This window comes from Cervus canadensis, chromosome 4, assembly GCF_019320065.1.
Source record: "Cervus canadensis isolate Bull #8, Minnesota chromosome 4, ASM1932006v1, whole genome shotgun sequence".
In the NCBI taxonomy this organism is placed as follows: domain Eukaryota; kingdom Metazoa; phylum Chordata; class Mammalia; order Artiodactyla; family Cervidae; genus Cervus; species Cervus canadensis.
The window spans coordinates 61,802,664-61,829,208 of record NC_057389.1 but is presented as its reverse complement, the minus strand read 5'-3'; the positions used below and the strand labels follow the sequence as shown (position 1 = coordinate 61,829,208).

Sequence of the window (26,545 nt, the reverse complement as noted above, 5' to 3'; positions counted from 1 at the left end):
GAAACCGAAAGCTAACCTTTTGCAGAGACCCTGGATTTCCACGTGGTTCTCACAGTTCTGCAGGCAAGAAATGTGGGCTCTGGCAGAGATGGAGCCTCCTTCTCTGAGGAGGACATACATAAATGTCTTCTACCAAGGCCATCGCTACCAGGTCCCCCGGCAGACCCCACAGGCCTCTCCAAGTGCCAGGCAACATAACGCTTTCTGGCCACTAGATGGAGGGCACTTGTCTGAAAAGGAAGAAGGTAGGGTGGAAGATGAAGGGAGAGAGAGGGAAGGAGGCAAGGTGGAGGCTGGTCAGAGCTGTAGGCTGGCTGAGCCTGGCAAACCCGAGGAGAATGTGTGTCATCATCCTGGAAACCAGAACTGGAGGGGTGGTGGGGAGAGACAGGCCAGGAGGTGGAGGGAGGCTGCCTGTGGTTAGTACCCCTTTGCATCTGTCTTCTTGCTAGAACTTATTTATAGCTCTGAGGAGTGGTTTTTTGCTCTCTGGTATTTTATTCTGGATTGACTAGACACAGAAGCCTTGAGACAGGGAAAGAAAGTAAGAGGGCTATAAATACGTTTTATTAGTTGCTGATAATTTTAATGGGAAGATACTGAGAGAAGAGATATTTGTGGAATTCTTACCCACTTCCTCCTCTCAGTAAGTTAGTAGTTCCTTTAAAGCCATTCTTGATGTTCATCCACAGGGGGACCCGGGGGTATGTATACCTTGAGCACCCCTCCTGGGATACTGCTACTTTAACCAGAGCTCCTGGCTCCCTCTGCGATGCAAGGTACAGCTGAGACATCCTTTTCTGGCAGGAGTGAGAGATCAACACTTGAAATACCCCCAGTGCCTTCCTGTTTGCCACCAACGGCTGCTCTGCCACTGGCCTATCCTCAGGCTGGGCTGGGCCATGATGCCCTGAGGTTAATCCTAATTACCCACCATTAAAAACTCCAGGGGTCTAGTTCAGCTCTCATTCTTACCAATTTCCTGGTAGCATCTGCCATTAGTACCATCCCCTCCCCTCCAGAAATGCATCCTTCCCCTAACTGGTCTTCTTCCCCTTCAACAACAATCCAAGTGCTGAGCAGCAGAGCACACAATGATGAGAGAGGGGTGAGAAAGGCACAGTTGCAGCCCTGGGGTCACTAATATGTCCCTGCAATGTCTGGCCCGTCATACAGTCAATACACATCTGTTGAAATCAACAGTGATTCTTCGGACCCCTCCCCAGCACCCAGCTTAGAATCTTGTACCTGGTCAGAGCTTGGTAACTCTTTCACAAATAGGTCATTACAGATGAATTACTAAACCACTGAACAAGTACTGCAGCATTCAGACGGTGATGCAGGATGGAAGTGCAGGGACACTCTCCGAGGCACTGGCCTGGTTTCATGGATTAGAACAAACACTTAGGATCCATGGCCTGCAGTGTGAGCTACAAAGCTGTCATCCCAGGGGACAGCAGCCCCTGGATGGCCCAGGGTCCAGGCAGGCCGCCCTTCACAGTCTCAAGTCAGGACGCGAGGTTGGGATGGAACAGGGATGCTGGGGCAGGTTAGAGGCAGATGAAACACCCTCAGATTTTGGCTCAGATACACATATACACGTCAGTCTCTGCATCTCACATGCACCTATTATTTTTTGGCATTACATTTTCTAGATTTATTTTAAAATGAAAAGGGGGAGGAATATATTTAGAAACATAAATAGCATATATAAGAAACTGGTAACACTGATTGTCCCCTGGGAGGAGAACTGGGTTTGCAAAAGAGTAGCGGAAGAAATGCATGTCTCACTGTATGTCTTTTGGGAACACGATTTTTACCACTGGTATATATTACTTATTAAAGAAAATAATGTGCTGCGTGCTTAGTTGCTCAGTCATGTCTGACTCTCTGTGACCCCATGGACCGTAGCCCGCCAGCCTCCTCTGTCCATGGAATTCTCTAGGCCAGAATTCTGGAGTGGGTAGCCGTTCCCTTCCCTAGGGGATCTTCCCAACCCAGGGATCAAACCCAGGTCTCCTGCATTGCAGGTGGGTTCTTTACCATCTGAGGCACCAGGGAAGCCCAAGAATACTGGAGTGGGTAGCCTATTCCTTCTCCAGGGATCTTCCCTACCCAGGAATAGAACCGGGTCTCCTGCATTGCAGGTGGATTCTTTACCAACTGAGTTACCAGGGAAGCCCAAAGAAAATATTTACTTTCTATAAAAATAAAAACAGTGAAAAACCTGCCAGATATGAGAAACATCTTATAAAATACATAACAAGATAAACATACCATTGAAACAGAAAAGAAAGTCCAGAAATAGCCCTATGTATATATAGAAATTTCATGTATGATAAAAGCAGCCTCTTAGATCATCGGGGAAAAGCTGGAATACTCAATTGTGTTGAGATAAATGGGTAACCATATGAAATAAAATTAAGTTGACTCCTCTCCCACACTATATCAGGACAAATTCAAAATGGGTCAAAGTAAAAATGTAAAAAATTAAACCATAAAAAGTACTAAGCAAGAGCATGAGGGAATTCCTTTGCAGCCTTGGAGAGAGGTAGACACTCTGAACAGTAACTCAAAATCCAGCAAAAACAGGCTCATAAAAATTTCTGATACTAAAATTATTCAGATAAAATGGCTAATCATTTCACTCATATTAAGTCATCACTTTGTACGTTTTAAATATATACAATTATATTTGTCAATTATTCCTTAATAAAGCTTGGGAAAAAAGAATTATTCAGATAAATACATAAGAACCATGTGTAAAATATAAAGAAAAATTTGAAAATGACGAGAAAACAAGATATCATGAGGAATGACCAAATATATTCACAAAGGAACCAAACAGAACTTCTAAACTAAAAAATAACAAAACAAATTAAAAATTCAGTGACTGAATTAAATAGCAGATAAGACACAGCTGAAGAGAGAATTAGTAAAGTGGGAGACAGTTTTACAAGACAGACTTGAAGTAATTATCCAGAAAGTAATCTGAAAAGACAAATGAAAAATATGAATGAGACAAACAGATATGGAGCTTAGAAAAAACACTAACAAATCGTTAATTTGCATTCCATAAGGAGAGACTAGAGACACTGAAGAAATAACAGCTAAAAACTTTATGGATAAGATATAAAGACATGTTCAAAATCAGAGAAACTTTACCACCAGAAGACCTCTGTCAATGAAGTTCTAAAGGATTATGTAAAGTGAACCCAGACAGAAGGCCTGAAGTAAAAGAGGCCTGCACATTTTGGGTCACACACTTTTCCTTGCTCACATCGAGCATCAGTTTTGTAGTGCTTTGAGCCTTTCCACTAGCCGGGGCAAAAACAGAACCCCTCATGAGAACTCATCTAAGTACATGCAGAAATGAAAAGCTGCATACCACCCTTCAAAGAGAAATCATGGGGTAACAGCGAGACTCCTTGATCACTGAGGTTTACTAGGCCACACAGCTTATTTTCAAGAAAGCAGAGGTTTTCAACAAATGGTGGTGGAACAATTGCACATCCATGTGCAAAAAAACTGAATCCAGACACAGACCTAACACCCTCTGCAAAAATTAATACAAAAGGGGTCAGAGACCTAAACGTAAAATGCAAAACTATAAAACTCCTAGAAGATAACATAGGAGAAAAATCTAGATAATCTCGGGTTCAGTGATGACTTTTTAGATACAACACCAAAGGCACAATGCATGAAAGAAAGAACTGAAAGTTTTTATTTTTAAATTAAAAAAAAAAAAACAACCTTCTGCTCTGTGAAAGACAGTGTTGAGAGAATAAGATAAGTCACAGAGCAGGAGAAAATATTTGCAAAAGAAAGCAATGAGACCTTTCCTTTCTCTGGTCTAACCCACAGGGTGGGAGATCAGGGGACATGGGGCCCAGATCACACTTACACTCTCCTGGACTACCTCATGGCCTCCTTAGGAGGACTGGGTGAAGGACCAGATAAAAATTCAGTTTTTGACCTCTGCACCAGATTCAAGAGGCCCTGGGAGAAGCGTGTCCTCAAGCTGTGCTGCCACCTCCACACCATGGATGGAGAAGCAAAGCACTGGGGCACCCCACTCCTCACTGCTTTCCACATCTGGCCTCAGCCCTGAGGTCTGACTCACCTGGGTCTGCTAACAGCCTGGTCATCTGACAACAAGTCACCAGGGAAATGGCAAATGCTAAACTGCTGCTTTTCCAAGCACTTCTTGAAGGTTCATCCACCATGGAATCATCTATTTCCCCGGGAGACTAAGGAGGACTGCCAACGTAGCTCCCACCTTAATGACTGCATGATTTGCTTCATATGATCATGTACAGTGATCATCAAGAGCAGACATTAATAAAAACAGACTAAAATCTAACTCTCTTTCATGCATGTACACATACACACAAAAGGCATTCAGTGCCAGCTGCTATCTCTGGGCAGTGAGATTATGAGTTTTAGCTTCTTAAATTTTTGAACATAAATTATTCACATAACTGGAAAAGGGAACATACATTTAAATATAGGCTGCACACACCGGGTACCCAGCACACTGGGGTTTCAACTTCTGTGTTTCTGATTTTTTTCTAGTTGCAGCCCTCTGGCTTATTCAAATCCAGTCCCCCCAAGACCCCACTTTCATCTGCTGACAGGCTTTGCAGAACAGTGAGCCCTGTGGGGTTCTGGGAGCCTCAGAAAAACATGAAGTCTCTAGCAAGAAGAGTTAGCTGGGTCTGGGCCAGAAGTGTAAGTCTAAGGTAGGGTGGCCACGCAAACAAGCGAGAGACACAGCCATTCAGAGGGCCTCGAGCATCACAGAGCCAGCCTGTCCTGTTCTCCCTGCCCTATTTTTAGCTGGTGAGTACAGGACACACTTGGCTGTTCCGGATAGGAAAGTGGTAAAAGAGGCCAGGTAAGTGACAGAGCCAACTGCAGGCTCTGCCTACCCTAATCTTCCAGGCTTGTCGGATCCTTTCTTTCCCAGGCCAGAAATGCCAAGTGTGATGGATGTTTGTCGAAATGACTATCTGTGTAACAGGACACACTGCTGACAGAGGAGGCCTCTCCCTGTCATACCTAGGAGAGGGGGGCAGGGATGGAGTGCAGATAATGAATAACACCAAAGGGATATCCAACAGCTGACCTGAGTTATAGATCAGAAAGCACACAAACTGAAAACTTGGGATGAGGATGATCATTTTACTAGCTAACACCAGGGAGCGGTGTATCTTTAACAACCATCCCTTTTCCCTGGGGTTTTACTACAGGATGCAGTCAGGCACAAGGGCTAGGGCATATCCAGTCTGCAGAGTGGCCATAAGGTCCCCTGGGTGAACCCTGCTTGTTCCCCAGGTCAGGATCTGACCCTGAAAACTTCACTGTGGCTAGCCTAGTACCTACAGCCAGCTTCAGAATGGAGCACCTGCTGTGAGAGACGCCAGGTGCCTGCTAGAAGTGTGCGGAGGTCCTTCCTGGTCACTAACAGGAGACAGAGAGAAGACTGAGGTCTGAAACACAGGGTGTGGGGAGGGGCAGGAAATGGGGAAATACAAAAGGACTGGTAGGTTAGGAATATGCAAACCTGGATGTCTTCATTATTTTGTAGAACAGAGCCAAAGATGACAGAAAAAAAAAAAAATTGTAGGCATGGCCTTACCCAATAAGAGGTGGAAATATAATACTATAACTGTAGGTTTTTAAACAGATCAGAGCAGGGTATCCAAATCAGCAGATCTCTCATGGTGATCACCTTGAGAGGGTCTATACTTATTACAAACTGTCGACATTCAGTCTTGAGATGGGAATTCCCATCCTCCTTACTGTCGAGAAATCAACTGAGAATAGATTTGATTTTGCAAACAGGTTTACATCCTAGGAGGCAGGTTGGTAGCTGTGTGATCAGGCTATGTAGCAGTTTCTAGACTCCCCCACCCAAAAAATATGTCATCACACATCCTTTTGGATTTGGTGATCAGGAACCAGGCCTGTCCTCTCAGGAGCTGGGCGAGTGACTCCAAAGGCACGTCCCTCCAGGGTAAGCCCAGTGGGCAGGGTCTCATCTGGCACCTCAGTGACTAGCACAGCTCTGAACAGTGGTAGGCCCTCCCCAAGTCAGCAAGTGAGTGGCTCAGCTTAGCAGAATTAATGCACAGCTTCCCCAGGCCACAGCCTCATGGCACAAATGCTGAAGCACTTGTGTTGAGCCCTGTATGGAGGCGGCAGACCTAGATCTCTTATCTATTAGATAAGCTCTGCACCTCAATGCCACAAGCCAGACCACAGTGCATCCTCCATGGTGGCCTTAAGCTTTGCTTCTTTGGCTGGAATTCCTCGTGGTGCCATTTTCACGTCCTAAACCAGAAGTGTCCCCACACTGCATCATGCAAGGTGTTTATAGTATAGCTGTTCCTTGAAAGGCTCTCTGAGAAAAGTTTGGGAACCACTATATATCTAAGTTTCTCCCCTTGGGGATTCACGAGGACCCCCGAATGTTAAAGGCTCTGAAAAGTCCTGCAGTATAGAAAACTGTTTTCCAGTGGTTCCCAAACTAAAACCTGTTGCTTTACTGAGGAACTCAATGAAAGGTATTCATATATCCATCTCAAAACAGGGAATGTGAATACAGCCATCTCCCAGTTTCACCCACAGAGCCCTATGTTTTGGTGGACTACCTCTTACATTTCACCAAATACCTGGGTTCTGCTGGACACAGTTTGAGCAATGTTGACCCAGGGTGCTTTGCATCCATCTAGTCATAGCATGCTTGCTTTCTGCTCTTCCACATACTTTTCATTCCCCCTACCACCCCCACCGTAGGACTCCAGGGCTTTTAACTTGTCCCTTAGACCTGCCCCATTCCCTTACTGGTCTATGGACTTGTGTGTTCCCAGCCATCAACTTTTCCTAGGGCAAAAACCATGTCACATATTCCTACTTCACATCTCCTAAACCTCCCAGCACTGAGCAGGGCTGTGCTAGGCACAGGGAAGAGACTCCAAAGAGGCCTTCTGAGCTGAACTGAGTTCAAGTTCTTCTAAATACCACTTAAGAAAAAAAGTACCACAGTAATACGGAAGCAAAGACAATGCCTCAAAGAAACTACCTCAGTTTCCCCATGATAATACTTCTTTTTATCTATAACTTATTGAGTGTTTACTAAGAATGCTGGCTAAATTCATAAGATGCAATACCAATCTTCATAGTGACCTGAGAGGTGGGGCTACTATCACCACTTGGCTGGAAGGTCAAGGGCCATGGGGTGGAGAATGGATTGTGCAGGGGCACCGGGAAGTCCAGCAGACAGCATAACATTCCTCAGGAGGAGCTCTGGGAAGAGTCAGCAGGGCTGCAGAGCCAGGCACACAGAGAGGTGGGGAAGGAGCTGTCTGGTCGCCAGACTCAAGCCTGTTCCAGATGTTGCCTCTTCCTTTTAACTTTGGCAGATGATTGCGCTCTGCACCCAAGAGGAGAAACAGACGCCAGCTTCAAGTTTCAGAGAAGACGCAGGCCCCATCCTCCTCCCACAACCACCCCAGCCTGGAGCAGACCATAAGGAGGAGTACTGCGTGGTCCCTCAGCCCTGAAGACATGCCCTTCACAGGGGATCATCTATCTGGACTCTGACAGCCCTTGGTCTGCAGGGCTGCTGTCTGTCCTGATGCTCTTGTGCTGGTCTGGCCTCAGCTCTGACCTAACCCAGGCCCAGGGCTGGGCATGCTCAGCTCCCAGTTAACCAGAAAACCCCTCAAGGTTTTCATGAGTGTGCCAAGAGCTCAAGACAGAAGTAGCTTTTGACACCAAACAGAGTAAGAGTTTGGTAACAGGGCACCTTGGTGTTGAGGGTGAGTCCAGCTTTAGGTGTGTGTGTTAGCTGCTCAGTTATGTCCAACTCTTTGCCACCCCATGGACTGTAGCCCATCAGGCTCCTCTGTCCATGGGATACTGGAGTAGGTTGCCATTCCCTTCTCTGGGGGATCTTTCTGACCCAGGGATCGAACTTGAGTCTCCTGTACTGGCAGGCAGATTGTTTACTGTCTAAGCCAGCTTTAGGAAGAAGAGTCAGATGGCAGCTTGAAATAAACCAGAGGGAGTAGGCTTGTAACAGCCAGGACGTTCTGCAGGTGCCTGGTGAAAGGACACCACACCTGAGTGGGCAGGGACAGCCCCAGCAGCATCCCCAAGGCAAGTGGGCACCCTCGGTCACCTCAGCAGCTGGAGCAGGATTACTTCCTCTCTGCTGTCACCCTAACGTCACCAGGTTAACAGCTGGGCACCTACACTGTGCAGACACAAAAAAGCACTTCGAGGGCATCCTCTCATTCCCACCTCATAGTAAATCTATGACAGTTCCTATAACCCCCATTTCACAGATAATAAAACTACAGCTTGGGGATGTGAGTGAGCTGCCTAGGCCATAATGAGGAAATGGCAGCTCTGACACCAAGGTCCATACTCTTAGCCACCTGGTTCTGCTGCCCCTACCAGATTCTACTGGACAGCACGGCACAAGTGGTGCTGCAGGCTGGCTGGAGATGGCAGCTCCCGGCTCCAGAGCTACCTGGTCCTAGGTGGGCCCTGCAGCTCAGCCACCCGAGCAGAGACCCCTTCTCAACTCTCCACCAGGGTGTTCTCCCAGGAGGCCTGGTCCAAAGAGCACTGGGTGGCACCCTATCACCATGCCTGCAATTGTGTGCCACCTGTCAGAGAAGGAAACAAATCCTCCAGGGGACCCTTCAGGAGACAACTAGACGAGCCGGGCGGCCCTGGTCAGCAGGTTAACACACATCCTCCAGGAAAAGTCTTCTGAAGCCTGATCTCAACACGTGTGGTCCTGCATCATCACCGCCTTTTCCTGGTTTGTGCCCGCCTCTGGACAAAGCTTCTGGGGGTGGGGGGAGGTCTTGCTCTGGCTTGGTTCTCAGCACTGGACACAATGCAGCTCTCCTGAGGGCCTGTGGAATGGGTGGCCCTCTGCTCAGATGCCGTGCGTTGGAGCACAGTGTCTGAGCCCAAAGCTACATTAGCGTTTCCCAGCTCTGGGAAGTGGCCGGCACCCAGGGGGTGCATTGTGAAGGTGGCAGAGCTTTTTCCTATCCCTCCCAGGGCTGGTTGGCACCATCTCCCTCTCCAGGTCTCAGCTGATTATGTCTCCTCCTCAAATAAAACCCTCCTGGGTCGGTTCACCTCCAGGGCTCCTTGGCCTGTTTACAGCCTTCACAGCCCTTGGCACAGTCAGGAACCACCTGGGTTGGCTGGTTCTTCCTTCCAGACTAGACCGCGAGCTCCACGGAGCAGAGACTATTTCTGCCCCAGCCACTCCTGTGCTCTGGAGGCTAGCACGGTGCTGGGCACAGAGCAGGCGCTCAGGAAGCATGTGAACTGACTGGGAAAGGGTCTCCTGTGAAACAAGAGCAGACAGCAGAGCAGAAAGAGAGCTGGCCCACCTCTGCTTCTCTCTCAGGGACCAAAGCCCAAGTTCTGAGCAGGCAGATGGGCTCCCAACAGCCCAGCCTGAGGGGCTCAGGGCGAATCACCTCCTGAGAGCAGTCATGGGGGGCAGGGCACAGCAGAGTCCGGACAGGGGAGTGCAGCAACGCTTCACTGATGCGGCCCTGGAACTCAGCTCCTGCCCATCAGACAACCGGACACAAGACTAGCAGTGATCGAATATAGCGCCGAGGGCCCACGACATCCCCCAAGGCCCCATCACACAGACCAGATGACAATTCAGGGCCCTGGGCAGTGGTCACTCCAATGACTCAACACTGTGTGTAGGCAGGGAAAACGGCTCAGATTCAGCTAACTATAGCTCTGGAAGGACTTGGCAAAATTTCAAAATATGTATTACTTTTTAATACACAGGGGTTAACATGGCTAACGCCGGAGTAAGGATTTGCCTTGAATGATGTGGCCAGCTCTAGCACTGGACTGTCCTGGTCGTTCCCACCCCACTCTGGGACCACTACTGCACCCATGACAGTCAGAGATGGGCACGGGTGGTGTGGTTCAGGGTCAAGGTGCCTGGCCCCTGTGAGAACACACCTACTGACCTGGCCCTCACGTGCGCTGCGTTCAGTTTCAGAGCCAACCAGACACAGACAAAGAAAACATACAGATTTTCTGTGCGGCAAAGTCAGTAGTTGCCTCAAACATGATGGAGCAGTGGTAGCCCCCCACCAACGCCCCACTAACTAACAAGAGGAAGCTGGATGGAAGAAATGAAACTGCTGTGGTACTTGACCTAATGAACATGTTTGTGAACATCCCAGTGTCATGCCTGTGCCAGGGGCATCAGAGCATTCGGGAACCAGGAAACACAGGTTGGCTGGATTTACATACACATCATGTCAGCTTTCCCCATTGTGCTCAAACAAAGTCCCTCTGGATCTCACAGCAGCCTGGAGTTGGTGAAGCAAGGACTGTTGTCTCCAAATGAGCTGAAAGGAAACCGGGATCCGGAGAGGTTAAGTGACTCTCTCTGGGTCACAGACCACATAAACTGCCAAGCCAGACCTTAGACGTCTCCTCTGAGTCCTACCTAGTGACCTCTCCCCTGGTCTCCCGAGCTGACTGCCAGCATTCCATGTCGTTTTCCTGGGTGTGACACCGATGTGCTGGGCTTCTGTTTCCTCATCTGCATAGTGAGCAGAACCATGTCTATGTCGTGCTACCAGGCGTGCCACTTGAACTGGGTCCAAGTTCCAAATATGTGCAAAGGCCTTCTAACTAGAACCCCAATTACTTTTTATGCCTAGACACTTTTAACAGAACACAAAAACTCTAGAACCCTCATGGTTGTTAGGGGAAGCCTTGGTCTTACCAAGAGGGCTGGGAGAGCAGGAAGCAACCCAGCCTTGTCTGGCTGAGTCAGTCTCTCCTTTCTCTCCTATCTCTCTAGAGAGATAGCTGCCCCCACCTGCCACTTGCCCTGATGATGTATGGAGAAAAAACTGGTAAAAGCATTACAAAAGGACAGCAGGATGTGTCCCTTTGCAAGTACTTCCTGGTTATATGTGGCAAACCTTTTCATGTCCTGAGGTTGGTTTCCTCATTACTAAAAATGGCGGCCGGGGTTGCGGGGGCGGGGGCGCGCATGAATCCCCGCCCAGCTGACCTCCCACAGTTGCTATGGAGTCACCAATAAGACCAACAACTTTTTATCCGGGAAAAGGACCAACCACCTCGCCCCGGAGGGACAGCTGATTGCAAGACTGGGACAGGGGAAGGTCAGGGGGAGACGAGAATCTCTCTTTTTGTTGGAAAGCAAGCATTTCCTTCAGAGAGGGGGAAGAAGGGCATAAAAACCAGCCTGAAGGTCAAATTTGAGACAATGCGACCAAAATAATGAGTAACGACATGACAGTACAAAACATGTCAAATTCTAAAAATCCACGAACCAACATTGGTATTTTAAAAAAAAAAAAAAAGGGAAGGGCAGAAGGAAAGCTCTTCTTATCAGAAGAATGCCAACTAATAAACGTAGGAAAAAGGACAGAAATAGAAAAACCACTATTTTATAACCACCCTAGTGATAACAGATCCTAGTAATAAGATCATCAAGGAATGCTAAAGCCATGGGTGAAAGGCTGCGATCCAGGATGTACAGAAATGCACAGACACCACCTTAACTCAATGACCACAGTGAAGATCACTAGTGATCGGACAAACCCACAGCAAGTGCCTCCTGACATGACACCAGAGAAGGACTCAACATTGCTTATGGAATTCTCCTGCCAAAACATTTAACCTGAATCCAAGCCTAAAGGGCATTCTGCAAAATATCTAGCCTGTGCCCTCCAAAAACATCCATGTCAGCAGAGATTTTTTTGAAAAGCTAGGGAATTTTTTTTTTAAATAAACCTAAAGAAACCTGACAGAAAAATGCAATGTATGATCCTAAAATGGATCCTGGATCAGGAAAGAAAATAGAACAAAATCATAAAGCACGTTATCAGGACAACTGAGGAAATTTCAAAACAGACATATTATAATAGGTAACAGCCAAAAATAAATGTACACATGTGCATGCACATGTGCGCGCACACACACACACAGAATGGAGAGAGAGAAAGCAAGCGGGGCAACATGTTAACAGATAGTGAATCTAGGTAAAAATGTTCACTTACTGTTCTTGTAACTTTTCCATAGGTTTGACATTTTCAAAATAAATGAACAAGGTCCTACCAATCCTTGGAAGCTGTGGTGTCCAGAGTGACTCACGCACACTCACCTGTCAGGTACTCCAGGACGGCAGCCATGTACACGGGCGCCCCCACTCCGATCCTGTACTTGGGGTGGCCTTTCTTGATGTACCGCAGCATCCGGCCCACAGGGAAGATGACTCCCGCCTTGGCGGACCGGGAGGTTTTGGTGGACTTCTTCTTCCCGCCCCGGCTGGACATGGCGGTGGCCCTGGAGATGGATCAGCAAGTACACTGTGGAGGCAAGAGAATGCTCAGGTCAGGATTACTGGGGACATCTCCCCTTTCCCCACACCCTCTGGGCCCTGGAAGAAACGGGCTGTGCCGGCAGATGCCACCGCCTGCAGCCGCGGAGTCCTGCAAGCCCAGTTTCTGCATTCCACCCATGTGCTTCAGCCCTGGAAAAAAGAATGGCTTAGCTTTTCACATTTTATACCATGATATCAATTTTATCAGCCACTTCCATTTAAACGTTACTCTGACAATGACTGCTCTTAACTGCCTTGCCTTTATGGCACATGATGTAAAAGAAAATGGGGTTTCTTGGCTGAGATCTATATGCTTGTTTAATAATTGTATTTTCATACACTGGAGACCAGGGCTGATAAATTTGCTGAACACTTGATAAAAGAAAACTATGTCACCTGCCTCTACAATGAAGATGTTAAGTCAGACACTTAGGTTCTTTGATGAGAGCAGCCTCTCTCCCTTGCAGTCCTTTATCTGTGAGAGGCAAGAACTGCTCACAGGAGTTAAGTGGGAAGCCAGGTTGGAATATAAGGCCCTCTGAGCACTTCCTGACTGCTAGTCGGGCCTGTCCTCAGAGAACAGAGAGGAGAGTCCTTCCTTCCTTCCCTGACCCACTCACCATCCAAAATGCCCCAAACCTCTTGTGGAGTCCTCTCTTCTCCACTCTGACTGTAATTGGATCCAAGTCACCACTCTCTTAACCAAATGATCACACATTTGGCCCTGAAAAAGTCTTCCCACCACAGGCCACACTCTAATCCACCTGCTCTCCACTGGCTGAGCAGTCTCCGTGCACACAAATCTGAATATGCCGTGGTACTGTTCTTAAGTTTTCCCTGCTGCCACAATTCCCAAGATGCAATCAGAACCTTTGGCCTGTCATGCAACGCCCTAGAAATCTAGGCCTGCCACACCCATCGAGCTTTACCGGAGCTTCCTGAGGTCTAAACGCAAACACAGGGAGTACCCCCAAATGCCCTTCTCCACAGCAGTCGTGCCCTTTAGCCAGGACCTCCTTTATCCTTCACGCTTTTCTGCCTTCTGCCAACCTTCCCGAGTGCTCCATCCTCTGGTTCCTACGTGCTTCACACACACACACACACGCTCCCCTGTCCTATCTCTCGTCACACTGCTAGGTCTCAAAGGGCTGCCCCTGACTGTATTCCTGGAGCAGTACCACACAGCAAGGTCGCAGATGTTTACGAACAGCATCGAGTCATTCATGCATTCACTTCAGGAATCACGCTTGGGATGGAGATGGCAATGCACGAGGCAGATGGGGGCCATGTTCTCCCAGAGCTGGAGGGCAGGAGAAATACTGAATAACCCTGCAGCCATTCCACTGGGAACTGTGAAAGGCCAGAGCAGGGTGCTGCGGAAGGGGCTGTGAGAGGCCTCAGCCTGTTCCAGGGCACCAGACAAGACTCCCCACAGATGCTCAGACCACTGAACCAAACGGTCAGGTCTCCCATTTACTGGTAAACTGAGGTCAAGCTCCACAGTGTGTGGGCTCCTCCGGCTCTAATAGTCCCTGTCTCTGTGACCATGGAAGTCACAGAGTTAGGAGTCCTTGTTCCTGCCACCCGACCCTACATTCAAGATATACATGGTCCATACCTAACATCAGTATGACCCCCAAGACCATCTTGGATGGTCTGTCTGACAGAGATGGCCAAAACAGCAGAAGGCAGAATTTCTGGGTACTCTGACAGGCCCATCAGAATTAAGGGGGCTCAAGGCCTGTGTGATGAGAACTCTGTATTTCACCCTGTCAAGAGAGGTACCAAGTCTTAATTGAGCATTGATTGCTAAAGAGAGTCCCAGAGGGTCTGGTTTTTCTGAAACAAATAGTTGGCTCCATTTCTTCTGTAATGAGCTCTGTTTTAAAACATTCCTGGCAAACAGGTGCCCACGCTCACTCTGAGCAGGAAATGGTATCTGTACTTGTGTGTGCATGTGTTGGTAGGGAAAAGTTGTATCTGGGCTCCCAGCAGTCTTTGGCTTTAATACAAATATGTTTCACAGACTAACCCCAGACCTTTGGACTGCGAGTTTTTAGATTTGAATGGTTTCCCTCTTCCAGCAGCAGAGGCCAGTGACCAGGGATGGTTTATGCAGCTCAGCCCTGTTCTTCCTGGTGCACAGACTCCAGTTCTGTCTCTGGGTGGACCTGCCTGGGTATGTTTGGGGCTGACTTTGTGGGAATTGGACAATGTCCTGTCACAGACAGGAGCCACTAGCACCCAGGGACCTGACATGCCTATTCTTCAAAAATAACGTTCCTGGGGATCCATCCCCTCTGACTCAAGCCAAGAGTCTTTAGTCAACAAGCTGGTGACTCCCAGGTCCCTATCCCAGGGCACACCTGGCTGCCGAGCCCCAGGGCTCTGTTCTGACTGCCCTCGGCAGGACCTGCTTTTAAGTCCCATGTGAACTCCTGTGGGTTTTTCAGCCCCAGTGGTGGCAACATCATGCATCAAGCTCCCAATCAGGAGCCAGTCTGTCCCTACTTCTCTGCCCACCTCCACAGCTCCCAGTCATTAGCTAGGCTCTGCTGAACCCACTTCCATAACTTCACAAGCCTCTTCCCTTCTCTTTGCCCTCCCTGCCTTGGTTCAGCTCCCGCTCCTCGCCTGTTCTCCACAGCACTAGTCTCTCTCCATGGATGCCAAAGGATCTCTGCCACTTTGCTGGTTCTCCAGCTCCCCAAGCCAGCCACAAACAGCATCCTTTACTTCTTCAGCACTGCTTCCCATCACCCCTGCCTGGGCTCAGATGCTCAAGTTGCCCTTGACTTCCTGACCCGTGAAGTTGTACCCAGAATGCTTTTACACATGCTGCTTCTCCTGCCTGAAACACCCCTTGTCCTCTTGCCAAACCTGAACTGATGCTCACACAACCTCTCTTCTTGGTCCCGACCACAGACTGGACTGTTCACTGCTCCGTATTCCCACAGTACCTACCCTGGCACCTTTACGTGTGCCTGCCTCCCTAGCTCGACTCAACTGGGAGCTACTCCACGCCAGGTGCTGCAGTCATCCTGCAATCATCTGCAGGTCCCCAGGTTCCAAGAAAGACCTTAAACATCAGTGCTTAAACGTCAGAGCCATCTTCAGGTCTCGTTTGGAATCAGACTCCTTCTCTGATAAAACAGCCCTGAGTCTTCATTCCCTCCCCAAGACTGCCCTGAGGAAGTTCTGTTCCTTGCCCCTCCTCATGTTCTTGCTGCACTTCTAACAGTAAATCCCTAAGCTGTAGCCACAGCTATGAAAGAATTCTAACAGAGCCACGCAGCTTCATGACATCCAATAATGTGTGGTGATTTTTAAAACATCATTTGGAAAATCGCCTTGTGGTGGTGCAAACTCCAGATAAATCCATGAGTGTGACAGGTCCATCCTGCTCTTCAGAAGTCTAGGGGACAAGGTCGGTTACAGCCAGCACCAGCATGGGGAGGCAGGGTGGGAAGAGAAGCTGTGACAGAAGTAGCTGATAAGCGCTGTTATTCATAACCTGAGTTCCAAAGTCAGACTAACCAGATTCAAGTCATAGCTCCACCACTGAAAGCCTATATATCCTTGGTCAGCTGCTGTAACAAATAAGCCCCTACTTCTTATTTCTCACCTGGGGAAAGTCCATGACTGGTGTTTCTCTGCAGGATGATTCATGGGTCCAGACTCCTCCCACCCTTCAGTGCACAATTTGCGGTTACCACTGGAGGTAAAGGGCCATGGAGGAAAACACCTGGGGGCTTTGAGAGGCCAGGTCTGGAAGTGGAGCACACCACTCCTGATCATGACCCACCAAGTAGAACATGGTCACGTGGCCACATCTACTGCAAGAGAGGTTGGAAAATGTCCTCTAGCTATTTCCTACAAAGAAAAGAGGAAACAGCCAGTCTCTGTAACCTGACAAACCAACTTGAGAGCTGACCCTGAAGCCAGGGTCTGAGTGACCAGTCAAAGCCTACTTTGACCCATGTCCTGCGTCAAGCCTTTTCTGAGAGGTGGACAGTCCTTTTGTCACGCAGAATGTGGCTTCCCATGCATTCAGCTTCTCACCGGGGCACTGGCCTTGTTCACAGGAGAAACAGCAACAGTACCCTGCCAAACTGACAAAACTGTGTTCTTCCTTCCTGGATTCATCAGCCAGGAGGGCACCCCATTCAGCAAACCAGAAGCCCTCAGCCCTGCAGAGGGTCCCACATGCTTTGAAGACAGTGATAGGTCTTCAGGCAACCTTGGCATCTGTTCATTACTGAACAGGTCAGTAATGACTGTTTCCTGACTGTTATCAGGTCAGGAAATGAAGATTCTGTGGTTGATCCTGAAGGGATCTCTGTAGTCTTTATCTCTGTAACTCCTCCAACTATAAATCAACCACAATAGACATGAACCTTGTTTGCAGAAACCCAAAGTTCATGCAGACACAGGGGCGGAGGGGGCTCTACAGAGAACCAGGCTCAGTGAGAAGCAGGTCTTTGACAACAAGCCCCTCAATGATCAAGATGTGACTGTGACAACGTGATCTGTCCTCAAAGCAGAGGACAAATGAGATGCCCAGCTGTGAGGATCCCATGAATAAGATAGACATGAAAACACAGGGAAGGGGCAACAGAGGCAAGCAGGGCAAAGGGTCATCCTACTACATTGCTGTTCTCCTTGCCAACAGGGCACATAACTGGCTCCTCCATGGGCCGCAAACCACCTTCATCCCCACTTCCACCCTTTGGGACATGCCACTCACTTGGGGTGGAACATTCTCTCCTGCCCTCAGTCTGGGGTGATTCTGCCTAGTGGATCCAACATTTCTTTGATGATGGAGATTTATCAAGGAGCTCCCTCCTCTGCCTCTCTGCAGTGGTTGAGCCATGTGGCCCACAGTTCTAGTCTAGTGTGGAGCAGCCCCATGCCCAGACTCTGGCTCTGTACACAGAACCCAATGACCTCTGGCCCATCTTTCCTATTACCAGCAAATGAGGGCTCCACCAGGCCAAATCACTGTTTCCTCAGTAGACATTCCTGCAGTGGCCCCCGAACCCAGTGAGAAATCCCTTTTAATGACACTCAGCCACCACTGAAATATGTGCAGTTGTTTTTCTCAGTCTCATATAAAGGGCTCTCTACAAGCAGTGTCCAGCCCATCCCCGACTGTCACTCTAGATCCAACTTACACAAATATTCTAAAGCCACCTATCCCACTCCTAGCACTTGTTACACTGTATCACCACTGCCTATGTTCTTGTCTGTCTTGATGGGATGGACCAGGCCACTCTGCTCACTGACTGTATCTCTTAGAACCTACCACCCTGCCTGGTTCCTGAGAGGCCCTCAAGTGCTGGCTGGGTGGCAACTGATAAGTTACAGTGGCTGGGGGTTCTCTTGACAAAGACAAGGGCAGCATTTGCAAGGACCACAGGACTCAGATGTGGCAAGTGAGACACCACTCCGGGAGCTTCTCTGGGACCATTCATGTGGGAGCCCAGATCCACAAAATTCAGGAAGCTTATGGGGCTACCTTGGGGATTCCCAAGAAGGGACCACCACCATTTCCCTGATGGCTGAGGTATGAGCATGCAGAGGCCTTCTGTGACCATCCTATGACTCCAGCAATCTCCCTTCTTGCCGTTAAGACAGGCACAGTAACACAGACCAGAGGAAAAGACTCACCCTCCTCATATCTGTAAGACGCTGACCTCTGTTAAAGCTGCCACCTAGAAAACTCTCAAATAATCAGGGCACTCACGAAACCATTGGAATGGTCAATGGTAAAGTCTTTTATTATCTAAGCAATGAATGTGTGCATATTGATCTTGAGCAAAATATTGATTAGAACTGCTGGGGGGCTGCTGGTCAGACAGCCCTATCTCTGGCCCCCAAGGATGGAAGAATCTGAGCTATCAGCGCTCAGGTCACTGTTACAGAGTGAGGACTGCCCCATCCATTCCCTGTCACTGGATAAGTGCCCACATGTCCACATGCATTTGTCACCTTCCCATCAACTCCAATCACGAAGGCAAGCCTGAGACACTTAATTCTGAAGCGCAGGACACTAATCCTATTTACAGCATTCTCTTCCGTTTACTCCCATCATACCAAATGATTAATGGTGACACTGCTGTCATGTCCCCAGAGGCATGTGGATATACTACACAACTATCACTGGCAGAGCTGGAGTTCAGAGATGCACTCTGATTGGCTCAGAACAGAGACCTCACTGGTACTTTGGCCAATCAGGAAAAACGTCTCTCTCCATTCATAAAACACTACACCATAAAATGAAAGGGATGATTAAAGAACTTACGGTCCATCCTCAGTGAACCAAGGGATTGGAAACAAGAAGAAAGGGACAAATAGAGATAATAAATAAACCTTAAAGCAAACACTTTGTTCCAGCAGATTTTACTCTTCTCATGTGTCAGGATTTTAGTGGTGGGAAAAAACAAAAGCCAAAATGAAGAGTGTTATTTACCGCAAGCAGGAACAGTTAGCAGGAAGACAGTGTGGGATTAAAATGTTCACCTCTGCAAATCCACTCTGTGGTATGCATCCTGAGCAACACTAAAGGAACCAGCACTACATTTCAATAGTTAGTATGGCACTGTCTGCCTCCTTCGCAAGGAAATTTTCCTTCAAACCTCCTCTCCCTGTTAAAGGCTGTGCCAACGAGGGGACAGTCACCCCAGTGGAAGGCCATCAGAGGAAAACGTGAGCTTCAGTAGGGCAAGACCCTGGGCAGGCTTACCATCTAGAAGCTATTCAATGTTTGTTGAACAGATGAAGCATTCCCAATAAGAGACATTTTCCTCCTGTCCAGAGCCTTCACAGGCTTGTTACTGCTCTTAGAAAGAAGTTTAAATCCCTCAGTGTGTTTCTGATCAGGATCCCCCTCTGTGATTTGGTCTGTTTGACTCTCTGGCTTCACTAGTTTCCCTCTAGAATCAAGACATCCTGAGCCTCTGGCAGTTCCCCCATATGACCTCTATTCTCATTGTTCTCAGACTTTGCACATGTGGGGCAGGTCTCAAACACTTGTCCCCACCTGCCCTCCTTTGCCCGGCCAACTCTTACTTGGTCTTTCCGTGCCTAATGAGGGCTTGCTCCTGGCTAGGTTACTGTCCTGGGAGCTGCTATGAGAGCTACTGTGGCTTCCTGCACTGACCTTGCAATGGCCACTTGCCTGCCCTCTGCTCCTCGTGTCAGCTTCCCAAGGGTAAGAACTCAACATTTCTTTTTTTTTTTTTCTTTTACTACATACCAGTTTATTAACAAAAGGATATAACTTGGGAACAGTCAGATGGAAGAGATACATTCATAGGGCGGTCCAGGGAAGGGCATGGAGCTTTCACGCCCTCTCCAAGTGTGCCACTCTCTCTAAATCTCCACTTGTTCATCAACCTGGATGCTCTCTGAACCTTGTCCTTTGGGGGTTTTACAGACATTCCATTACATAGAAGTCATGACTGACCAAATTACTGGCCACTGGTGACTAATTCAAGCTCCAGCCCCCTCCCCTCCTGGGAAGTAGGGGGACATGGCAAAACTGGACATTTTCTTGATCTGGTTCTGTCCCTAGTGCCTGACCCCCAAGAAACGTGATTCCCAAGAGATATTTCCTGAAGACTGCAAGACACTGATCTGGCAGGCTTGATCCAAGCTAACAAGCTATACAATTCTCTGGAATGAAGAGCTAACCACTTGGACTCACTCATAAGAGCTGAGGTGGGGCCCAACGTATTTCTAAACCCATATGACAGATATGGGCCCCACTGACCTCTGCCCTTTCCCAGCCCATGTGCCAAGAACAGGGCTCTGAAAAAGCTGACACAAATCCAAGGGCACAATCCCAAGACAACTAGAAGCTGCTGCCATTCTGATGAATACCACATATAGATTCTTGTTGAGTTTTGTCAAGTTGGGCTTTTGTCAGTTTTGGGCTTTTATTTAAGTAAACCTCCTTTAAATGGCTTGGGGTAGCAGTAACTTTGAAGATATTAGAGGTAGGTCCCAAAATTCATGTATGTAGTCCAAGCCTCTCTTGGAAATAAGAGATGAGAGGGTCTTCCAGAGATCTGCTATCTGGAGGACCAGAAAAAATGGCAGACTGAGATGTACCACTCTCTGACCCTGGCCCACTGGGTACAGACCAAGCCAGTGACTTATACTTGTATGAAGTATAGAATGTCGTGTGTGATGGTCTAGACGATTCAAAGTTTAATAAAACATATGCCATCCCATCCTCATTCTAAAGGCCCTGCCTCAAACAATTTTCACTTATTTAACTCCCTCCCTCCTTCTAAATACCTTTATCTAAGAATCAGTATTAACAATGGTAAGAGATCAAAACAGTAACAAAGTGGAGAGATTTCCTACTCTCCTCCTAAAAATAAAGTAAATAAGATTTTAAAGTCTTGATGAAAAAAATAAATAAATAAATAAAGTCTTGACGATTTAGAAAGAGGAAGAAAGAAAAATAGGTTGAAAAATACATCTCTCCTCACTGGGGAGCCTCTTGTGCAAGACTGAGATGCCCGTTGCCCAGCTTTGGTTAGCAGTGTACATGGGTATCAATTCCAGGTGCAGCAAAGAAGTGTCAATTTCAGAGCTAATAACTCCTTTGAAAGCAGACTAGTAATCTAAAGGTGGCCTGGAGTAGGTGGATCCCATCTAATTCACACATAGAGTCTCCCACTCATTCAAATTTAAAACTGTTCAAAATTTCCTGAGTCCTTGGAGCAGGAAATCTTGGAACAAAGCACTTTCCCCCTCTTTAATGATGAAACCTCAAACCACAAAGGTAGAAGAAAGAGAGAAGCTCGCAGGAGCGCCCCTCTAATTGTCTATTCTCATACGCTGTTTATTGGATCATTAAAATCTTACAAGGACTTCGTGGTAACTGTAATTGTTGAATTTAAGGCTTGTCTCAGCTGTGTGTCTCTTATTTCCACACTCGGGAAAGTATGTTTCCCTAACATCTTGTCTAAAACAACGTTTCAAGCAATCTACTGACAAGATCCTTCGTGAGTGATCTGTGGTCCCTGCAGCAGTGCAGGTGGGACGCGCCATCCCGCACACCTGTTGTCAGGTGACATGACCAGCAGCACCCTGCGCACTCACCTCCTCTTTCCACCCCACCCCCCAGCGAGAGACTTCCCTCCTGGCCTTCTCCACTCGAAGAGCCTACAGCCTCCTGGAGTTACCTTGGGGAAGAAAAGAAAAGAAAAAAAAAAAACAAAACACCAAAACACCTCCCAAACACAAAGCAAACAAAAGGCTGATCAGAAAACGAGAGGGCAGCGGGGGTTCCCGCGGCCCCTCTCCAACCAGTCCCTGGACAAATCCCTGCCCGCCCCGCCTTGGTTCCAGTCTTGCAACTCCCCAAACCCCTATCCCACTCTCCCAGCACACCAGCCAGACGCCTACACCACCGCCACCTGGGGCTCGAGCCCTGCTTATTGTGCCCGGGGACGGCAACTCGCGAGCGGGCGGGCGCCTCACCAAGTACAACTCCGCGCACAACAGCTCCCGGGCGCCCAGGCCCAGGCCGACCGGCTCCCGCCGCGACGCCTCCCCCGGCCTGGAGTCCAGCCCGCCCGCTGCAGGAAGGGTCGCCGGGGCAGGAGCCGGGGGTGTCTCCTGCCCACAAAAGCGCCCAGGCACGGGCAGGAGAACGCGGTTCTAAGACAAGTTGGCTTCCGGGTTTGCTTTTTGAACAAAACCAAAGAGGATCCCGCGCGGCCCGGGCAGGGCCTGGGAGGGCGCCGTGCGCGCGCGAGGCCCCGGCGTGGGCCGCGTTGAGCCCAGCAGCCCGAGTCGGCCGTGCGCCGCCAGGTGCCCGCCAGGCCCGGCCGCTCCCATGCACCCTCCGCCGGAAGAGCTCGGCAGCCGGACCCGGGCGGCGGGGACGCGGCGCGCGGCAAGGGGGCCCGCGCGGCACTTACGGGGCGGCTCGGCAGCGGCGGCGGCAGCAGCAGCAGCAAGGTGTCCGGCCTGTGCTCTCTCGGCCGCTCGCGCCTTTTCTCTCCGCGCTCCTCGCTGGCCCGCCTGCCCGCCTCCTCGCTTCCCGCCCGCGCGCCCCGCGCTCGCCCCCTCCGCCCGGCTCCGCTGCCGAGTGAACTGGAACCAGTCGCCGCGGCCCCGGGATTCCCACAATGCACAGCGCGCCGCTCGTCACATCCCATCCCGTCCCCGCGCGTCCGGCCACCCCTCCCGCGCCACCTGGGCGCCCCAGCCTTGACCCCAAGCCCGTAGCCGCGCGCGCGGGGGCCCTCCGTGCTCTACCTCCTGGACGTCGGTGGGTTAGTTCCCCAGCCGCACGGCGGCCCCAGCTCTGGTCCTCTGTCACTCGGCCCGGACGCCGCACGCAGGGTCCCGCCCGAGCCGGGGTCTCGCCCTGAGCTAAGTGCTGGGAAAGGGTCGGGACCCTGGGCAGAGGCGCTTCTCCAGCGCGCGTCCCAGCCTGTGCGTCTCGAGGAACGCTTATTGAGCGCCTACTGGGAGGGGGTGGGGTGGCATGGAGTGGGGGGAGGGCGGCTTTCCCTGCCGATCTCTAGAAGCCGTCTCATTGACGCAGGGAGGGAGGCAAATTGCTGTTATCAGCAAGCATTTTTCCCTCCCCAACCAATGCAAACCTCCCTCGCACCTCAGAACCTCCCGCTGTCTTTGGACCCAAGCCCTTATCAAACCTGGTCTTCTCCACGACCAACTGCTGCGCATCCGGCTCCCCTGGAGTTCTTCGCAGTGACCCCTGGAAGTCTGGATCTGCTTTGTTGCCTGGAAGCCGTTTACTTAGATTCAGCAAATGTTCACTCTTGGACCCAAGTTGAGATTTACTAAACAGTGATTCTCTAGCATCACACACATTTTTGTTTGTTTGTTTTAAATTATTTTCCCTTTCCCTTTATTTTTAAAATTAATTCAGTTTTGATTGAGACAAGCAGAAAGAGGGGCCCGCTGCAAAACCCAACTTGTATTTCTAAATTGGTTTTTGGCCTTAAGACCTTAGTGACCCATCCCAAGTACTAACATAAGAGCCCTCCGGCTCCTCCTCCTCTCGCCTCCATCCATCAAAGCGGGGGGAGGAGGCATTAGCACCCAGCTGAACCAAATTTAGATAATACAGACCCTGCAGAGTTGTTCTGAGGCTGCTGAGTTGGTGGTGGAAGATTACGAGTCATTAATGACCACTCCCTGCCCTCAGGTTGCCCCTGTAGCAGCGGTGGTAACCTCCTCCCTTCACCACGATGCTTTACACTGTATTTCAAAAGTCTGCAAAGCAGTGTCCAATACATGCCATTCATATATTCATTAATTCAGTGTGGTCAGACTTTGTGCCATGCACCAATTTGGTTAATGAAGGTGAAGCAGTGACTAGAACAGGCATAAATCCCTCAACTCCAGAAGTTTGCAGTCTAGGTGGGAAAGAACAATTATAGGCAAAAGAGATGATGTATCAGATGGTGTAAATGCAATATGGAAAAATAAAGCTGTAACGGGGGAAAAACTTTTGTATTCTATTACAAGTTAATCACTAAAGGAGTGTTGCCTATAAGCTTAAATTATACAAAATGGCCCATTTCTGGTAACTCTGTCTAAGATTTAACTCACGGGAAATATCCTGACCAGGCCCACCTGTGAATGGCTTCTTGGAAGAAGAAATTAACACATACCCTTTCCAGGCTGACCAGAACCAGGAAATGTTTGACTTTATTCCCTCCCCTTTTAGTATAAAAGAAGCCTGAATTCTAACTCAAGCAAGATGGTTCTTTGGAGGCAAGAGTCCCCCATCTTCTTGGTTTTCTGGCTTTCCAAATAAGTCGCCATTCCTTCTCCCAACAACTCATCACTTGATTTACTGGCCTGTCATGTAGCAAGCAATATAAGCTTGGGCTCAATGACAAAACAAGGAAGAGGGATAGGGGTATAAGCTGGGATGGAGCTTCAAATTTTAGAAAAGGCCTCATTGATAAGGAGACATTTAAGGAATTGAGTGAAAGTGAAATTCGCTCAGTCATGTCTGACTCTTTGCGACCCCATAGACTATACAGTCCATGGAATTCTCCAGGCTGGAATACTGGAGTGGGTAGCCTTTCCCTTCTCCAAGGGGATCTTCCCAACCCAGGGACAGAACCCAAGTCTCCTGCATTGAGGGCAGATTCTTTACCAGCTGAGCCACAAGGGAAGCCCAAGAATACTGGAGTGGGTAGCCTATCCCTTCTCCAGGGGATCTTCCCAACCCAGGAATCAAACTGGAGTCTCCAGCATTGCAAGTGGATTTTTTACCAACTGAGCTATGAGGGAAGCCCAAGGAATTGGGGGAGCAAGCCAAGAGGATATCTGGGGGATGGGGGGGTGATATTCTAAGCACAGGAACAGCAAATGAGGCAGACAGAAGCATCTCTGAAATCAAAGTACAATGAGTGTGTTCACAAGAAAATGTGTAACATGATAGAGGTGTTAACTCTATGTAATCATATGGCAGTATATAAGTGTAACAAATCAATAGGTTGTACACCTTAAACTCACACAATGTTATAATGTCAATAATATCTCAACTTTTAAAGTGTGAGGTTGTCATGGAATGAGTGAAAGGAGAATTACAGGAGATGAAACTGCAGAAATGATGATTCTTTGGGTCTAAAAACAAAGCATTAAGGATGTGTGAGGATTCTCCCACGGAAGCAGCAGAGAGGTCTCAGAAGAGGGACAGAGACCACCACCACCCACCCTTGCTCTGTGCTTCCCTTCTCCTTGGGGAGGTCCCTCAGTTCTGCAACGGCCAGCTACCAGGTGAAGCTTCTGTAGGCCACAGTGAGTCAGGAGGATGCCACACTTCAGTAAGTCATTCAACAAACACTTGCTGACCGCCTGCTGTGGACCAGTCTCCTTCCAGGAGAAAAACCCTCTAGGTGCATTGCCACGCTGCCTAGGTTCTGGTCTGAAATACAAGCAGTACAGTACTCCTGGAAACCTTAACAGGAGAGAACAACTGCGCTGGAGGAAAGCCCAGGCAGTGTGGAGAGGCGGAGACACCTGCAGCCTGCTGGTGCCCTGGTTGTGTACAGACCTGAGGCTTCCTCTTTCCCAGGTCTTTAAATGACGGTGAAGGCCAAACACAGAGCAAGATTGTCTTAGAGATCTGCAACCCTAGCCGACCAAGAAGTAATTCGCTCACCTTGACCCCAGCTTTGGTCTCTAAGTTGGTTTCCCTGGTGACCTGGAAGTGGGTCAAGCCTACAAGACTGGTTTTTCTTTCCATCCTATTGCACACTCACCATGTGTCAAATCAGATATATCCCATCATTTCTGTTTCACAACAGCCCCAGCAGGCACACTATTTCTGGGACATTTCTATCCCCATTTTACAGGGCACTACAGATTCAGAAAGCTAAGAAACATGCTGGGGATCAGAAAGTGGGTAGGCTGGCACTGGGGTTCAAGTCCAGGTTCATCCAGGACCTGAGTTTTCATGACTCAGTCCTGAATAAAGCCCTTCTAGGGGTGCCCTTCCTCTGCACCCAATATCCATCCTCCCCATGCCACCACCCCCCAGTTTAGAGTAAGTCTTTTTGTCCCCAGAGTCATGCACCACTGTCCTTGGGTTAGGGTCCTCACCCCTCCAGAGCTGACCTTGGTGCTATCCCCCCACCCCTCATCCCTCCACAGGGTGCCATTCACATAGAACTCACTGGGAATATTGTTCCTGGGAGAAGTTCAAGATGCCCTCTCCTCCTGTCTCCCAAAGGCTCCACACTCCCTTTCTCTTCCCCTCTAATTTGTCTGTCCTGTTCTTCCATGTCGGTGCATGCCCTCTCCCCCAGTCAGGCTCAGAGGGTTCCATCAGATTTTCTTCTTTAAGATTGCAAAATAAATATTTAATGATAAATATATCATAATATCATAAATATTAAATAAATATTTAATGCATGCTCACTATGTAAAACTTGGAAAATAAAAATGCACAAAAGCATAAAAATCACCCTAAGTATACCTAGGAGAAAACCACTGCTTCCTTTTCAGTCTTTGTATCCATATCTGCTAAGCTGCTGCTAAGTCACGTCAGTCGTGTCCAACTCTGTGTGACCCCATAGACGGCAGCCCAACAGGATCCTC

General features: G+C 48.9%; 1 protein-coding gene and 1 long non-coding RNA gene across 8 annotated transcripts in view; one reads left to right on the top strand and one right to left on the bottom strand.

Moving 5' to 3' along the window:
- Nucleotides 1-22,868, bottom strand: part of LOC122439900 (core histone macro-H2A.1) — an 82,808-nt gene extending 59,940 nt beyond the window's left edge. For 2 of the 6 annotated variants that reach the window (XM_043465460.1, XM_043465463.1), the window contains exons 1-2: nt 22,375-22,554; nt 12,215-12,419 (exon numbers count right to left, since the gene is read on the bottom strand). In XM_043465460.1, coding sequence (XP_043321395.1) covers nt 12,215-12,386 — 172 coding nt within the window. In that variant the 5' untranslated portion in view covers nt 12,387-12,419; nt 22,375-22,554. Of the gene's footprint in view, nt 1-12,214; nt 12,420-22,374; nt 22,562-22,714 lie in introns of those variants that run through there. The other 4 variants (XM_043465461.1, XM_043465462.1, XM_043465465.1 and 1 more) reach the window with 4 other exon arrangements.
- On the top strand, nt 22,604-23,291 carry LOC122439901. Of its 2 annotated transcripts, none has more exons than XR_006269014.1 (2): nt 22,604-22,731; nt 23,081-23,291. It is a non-coding gene; the product is annotated as an uncharacterized LOC122439901 (long non-coding RNA). The 2 variants fall into 2 exon arrangements; XR_006269013.1 differs by having other exon boundaries at nt 22,617-22,727.
- The last annotated feature ends 3,254 nt before the right edge of the window (nt 23,292-26,545 follow it).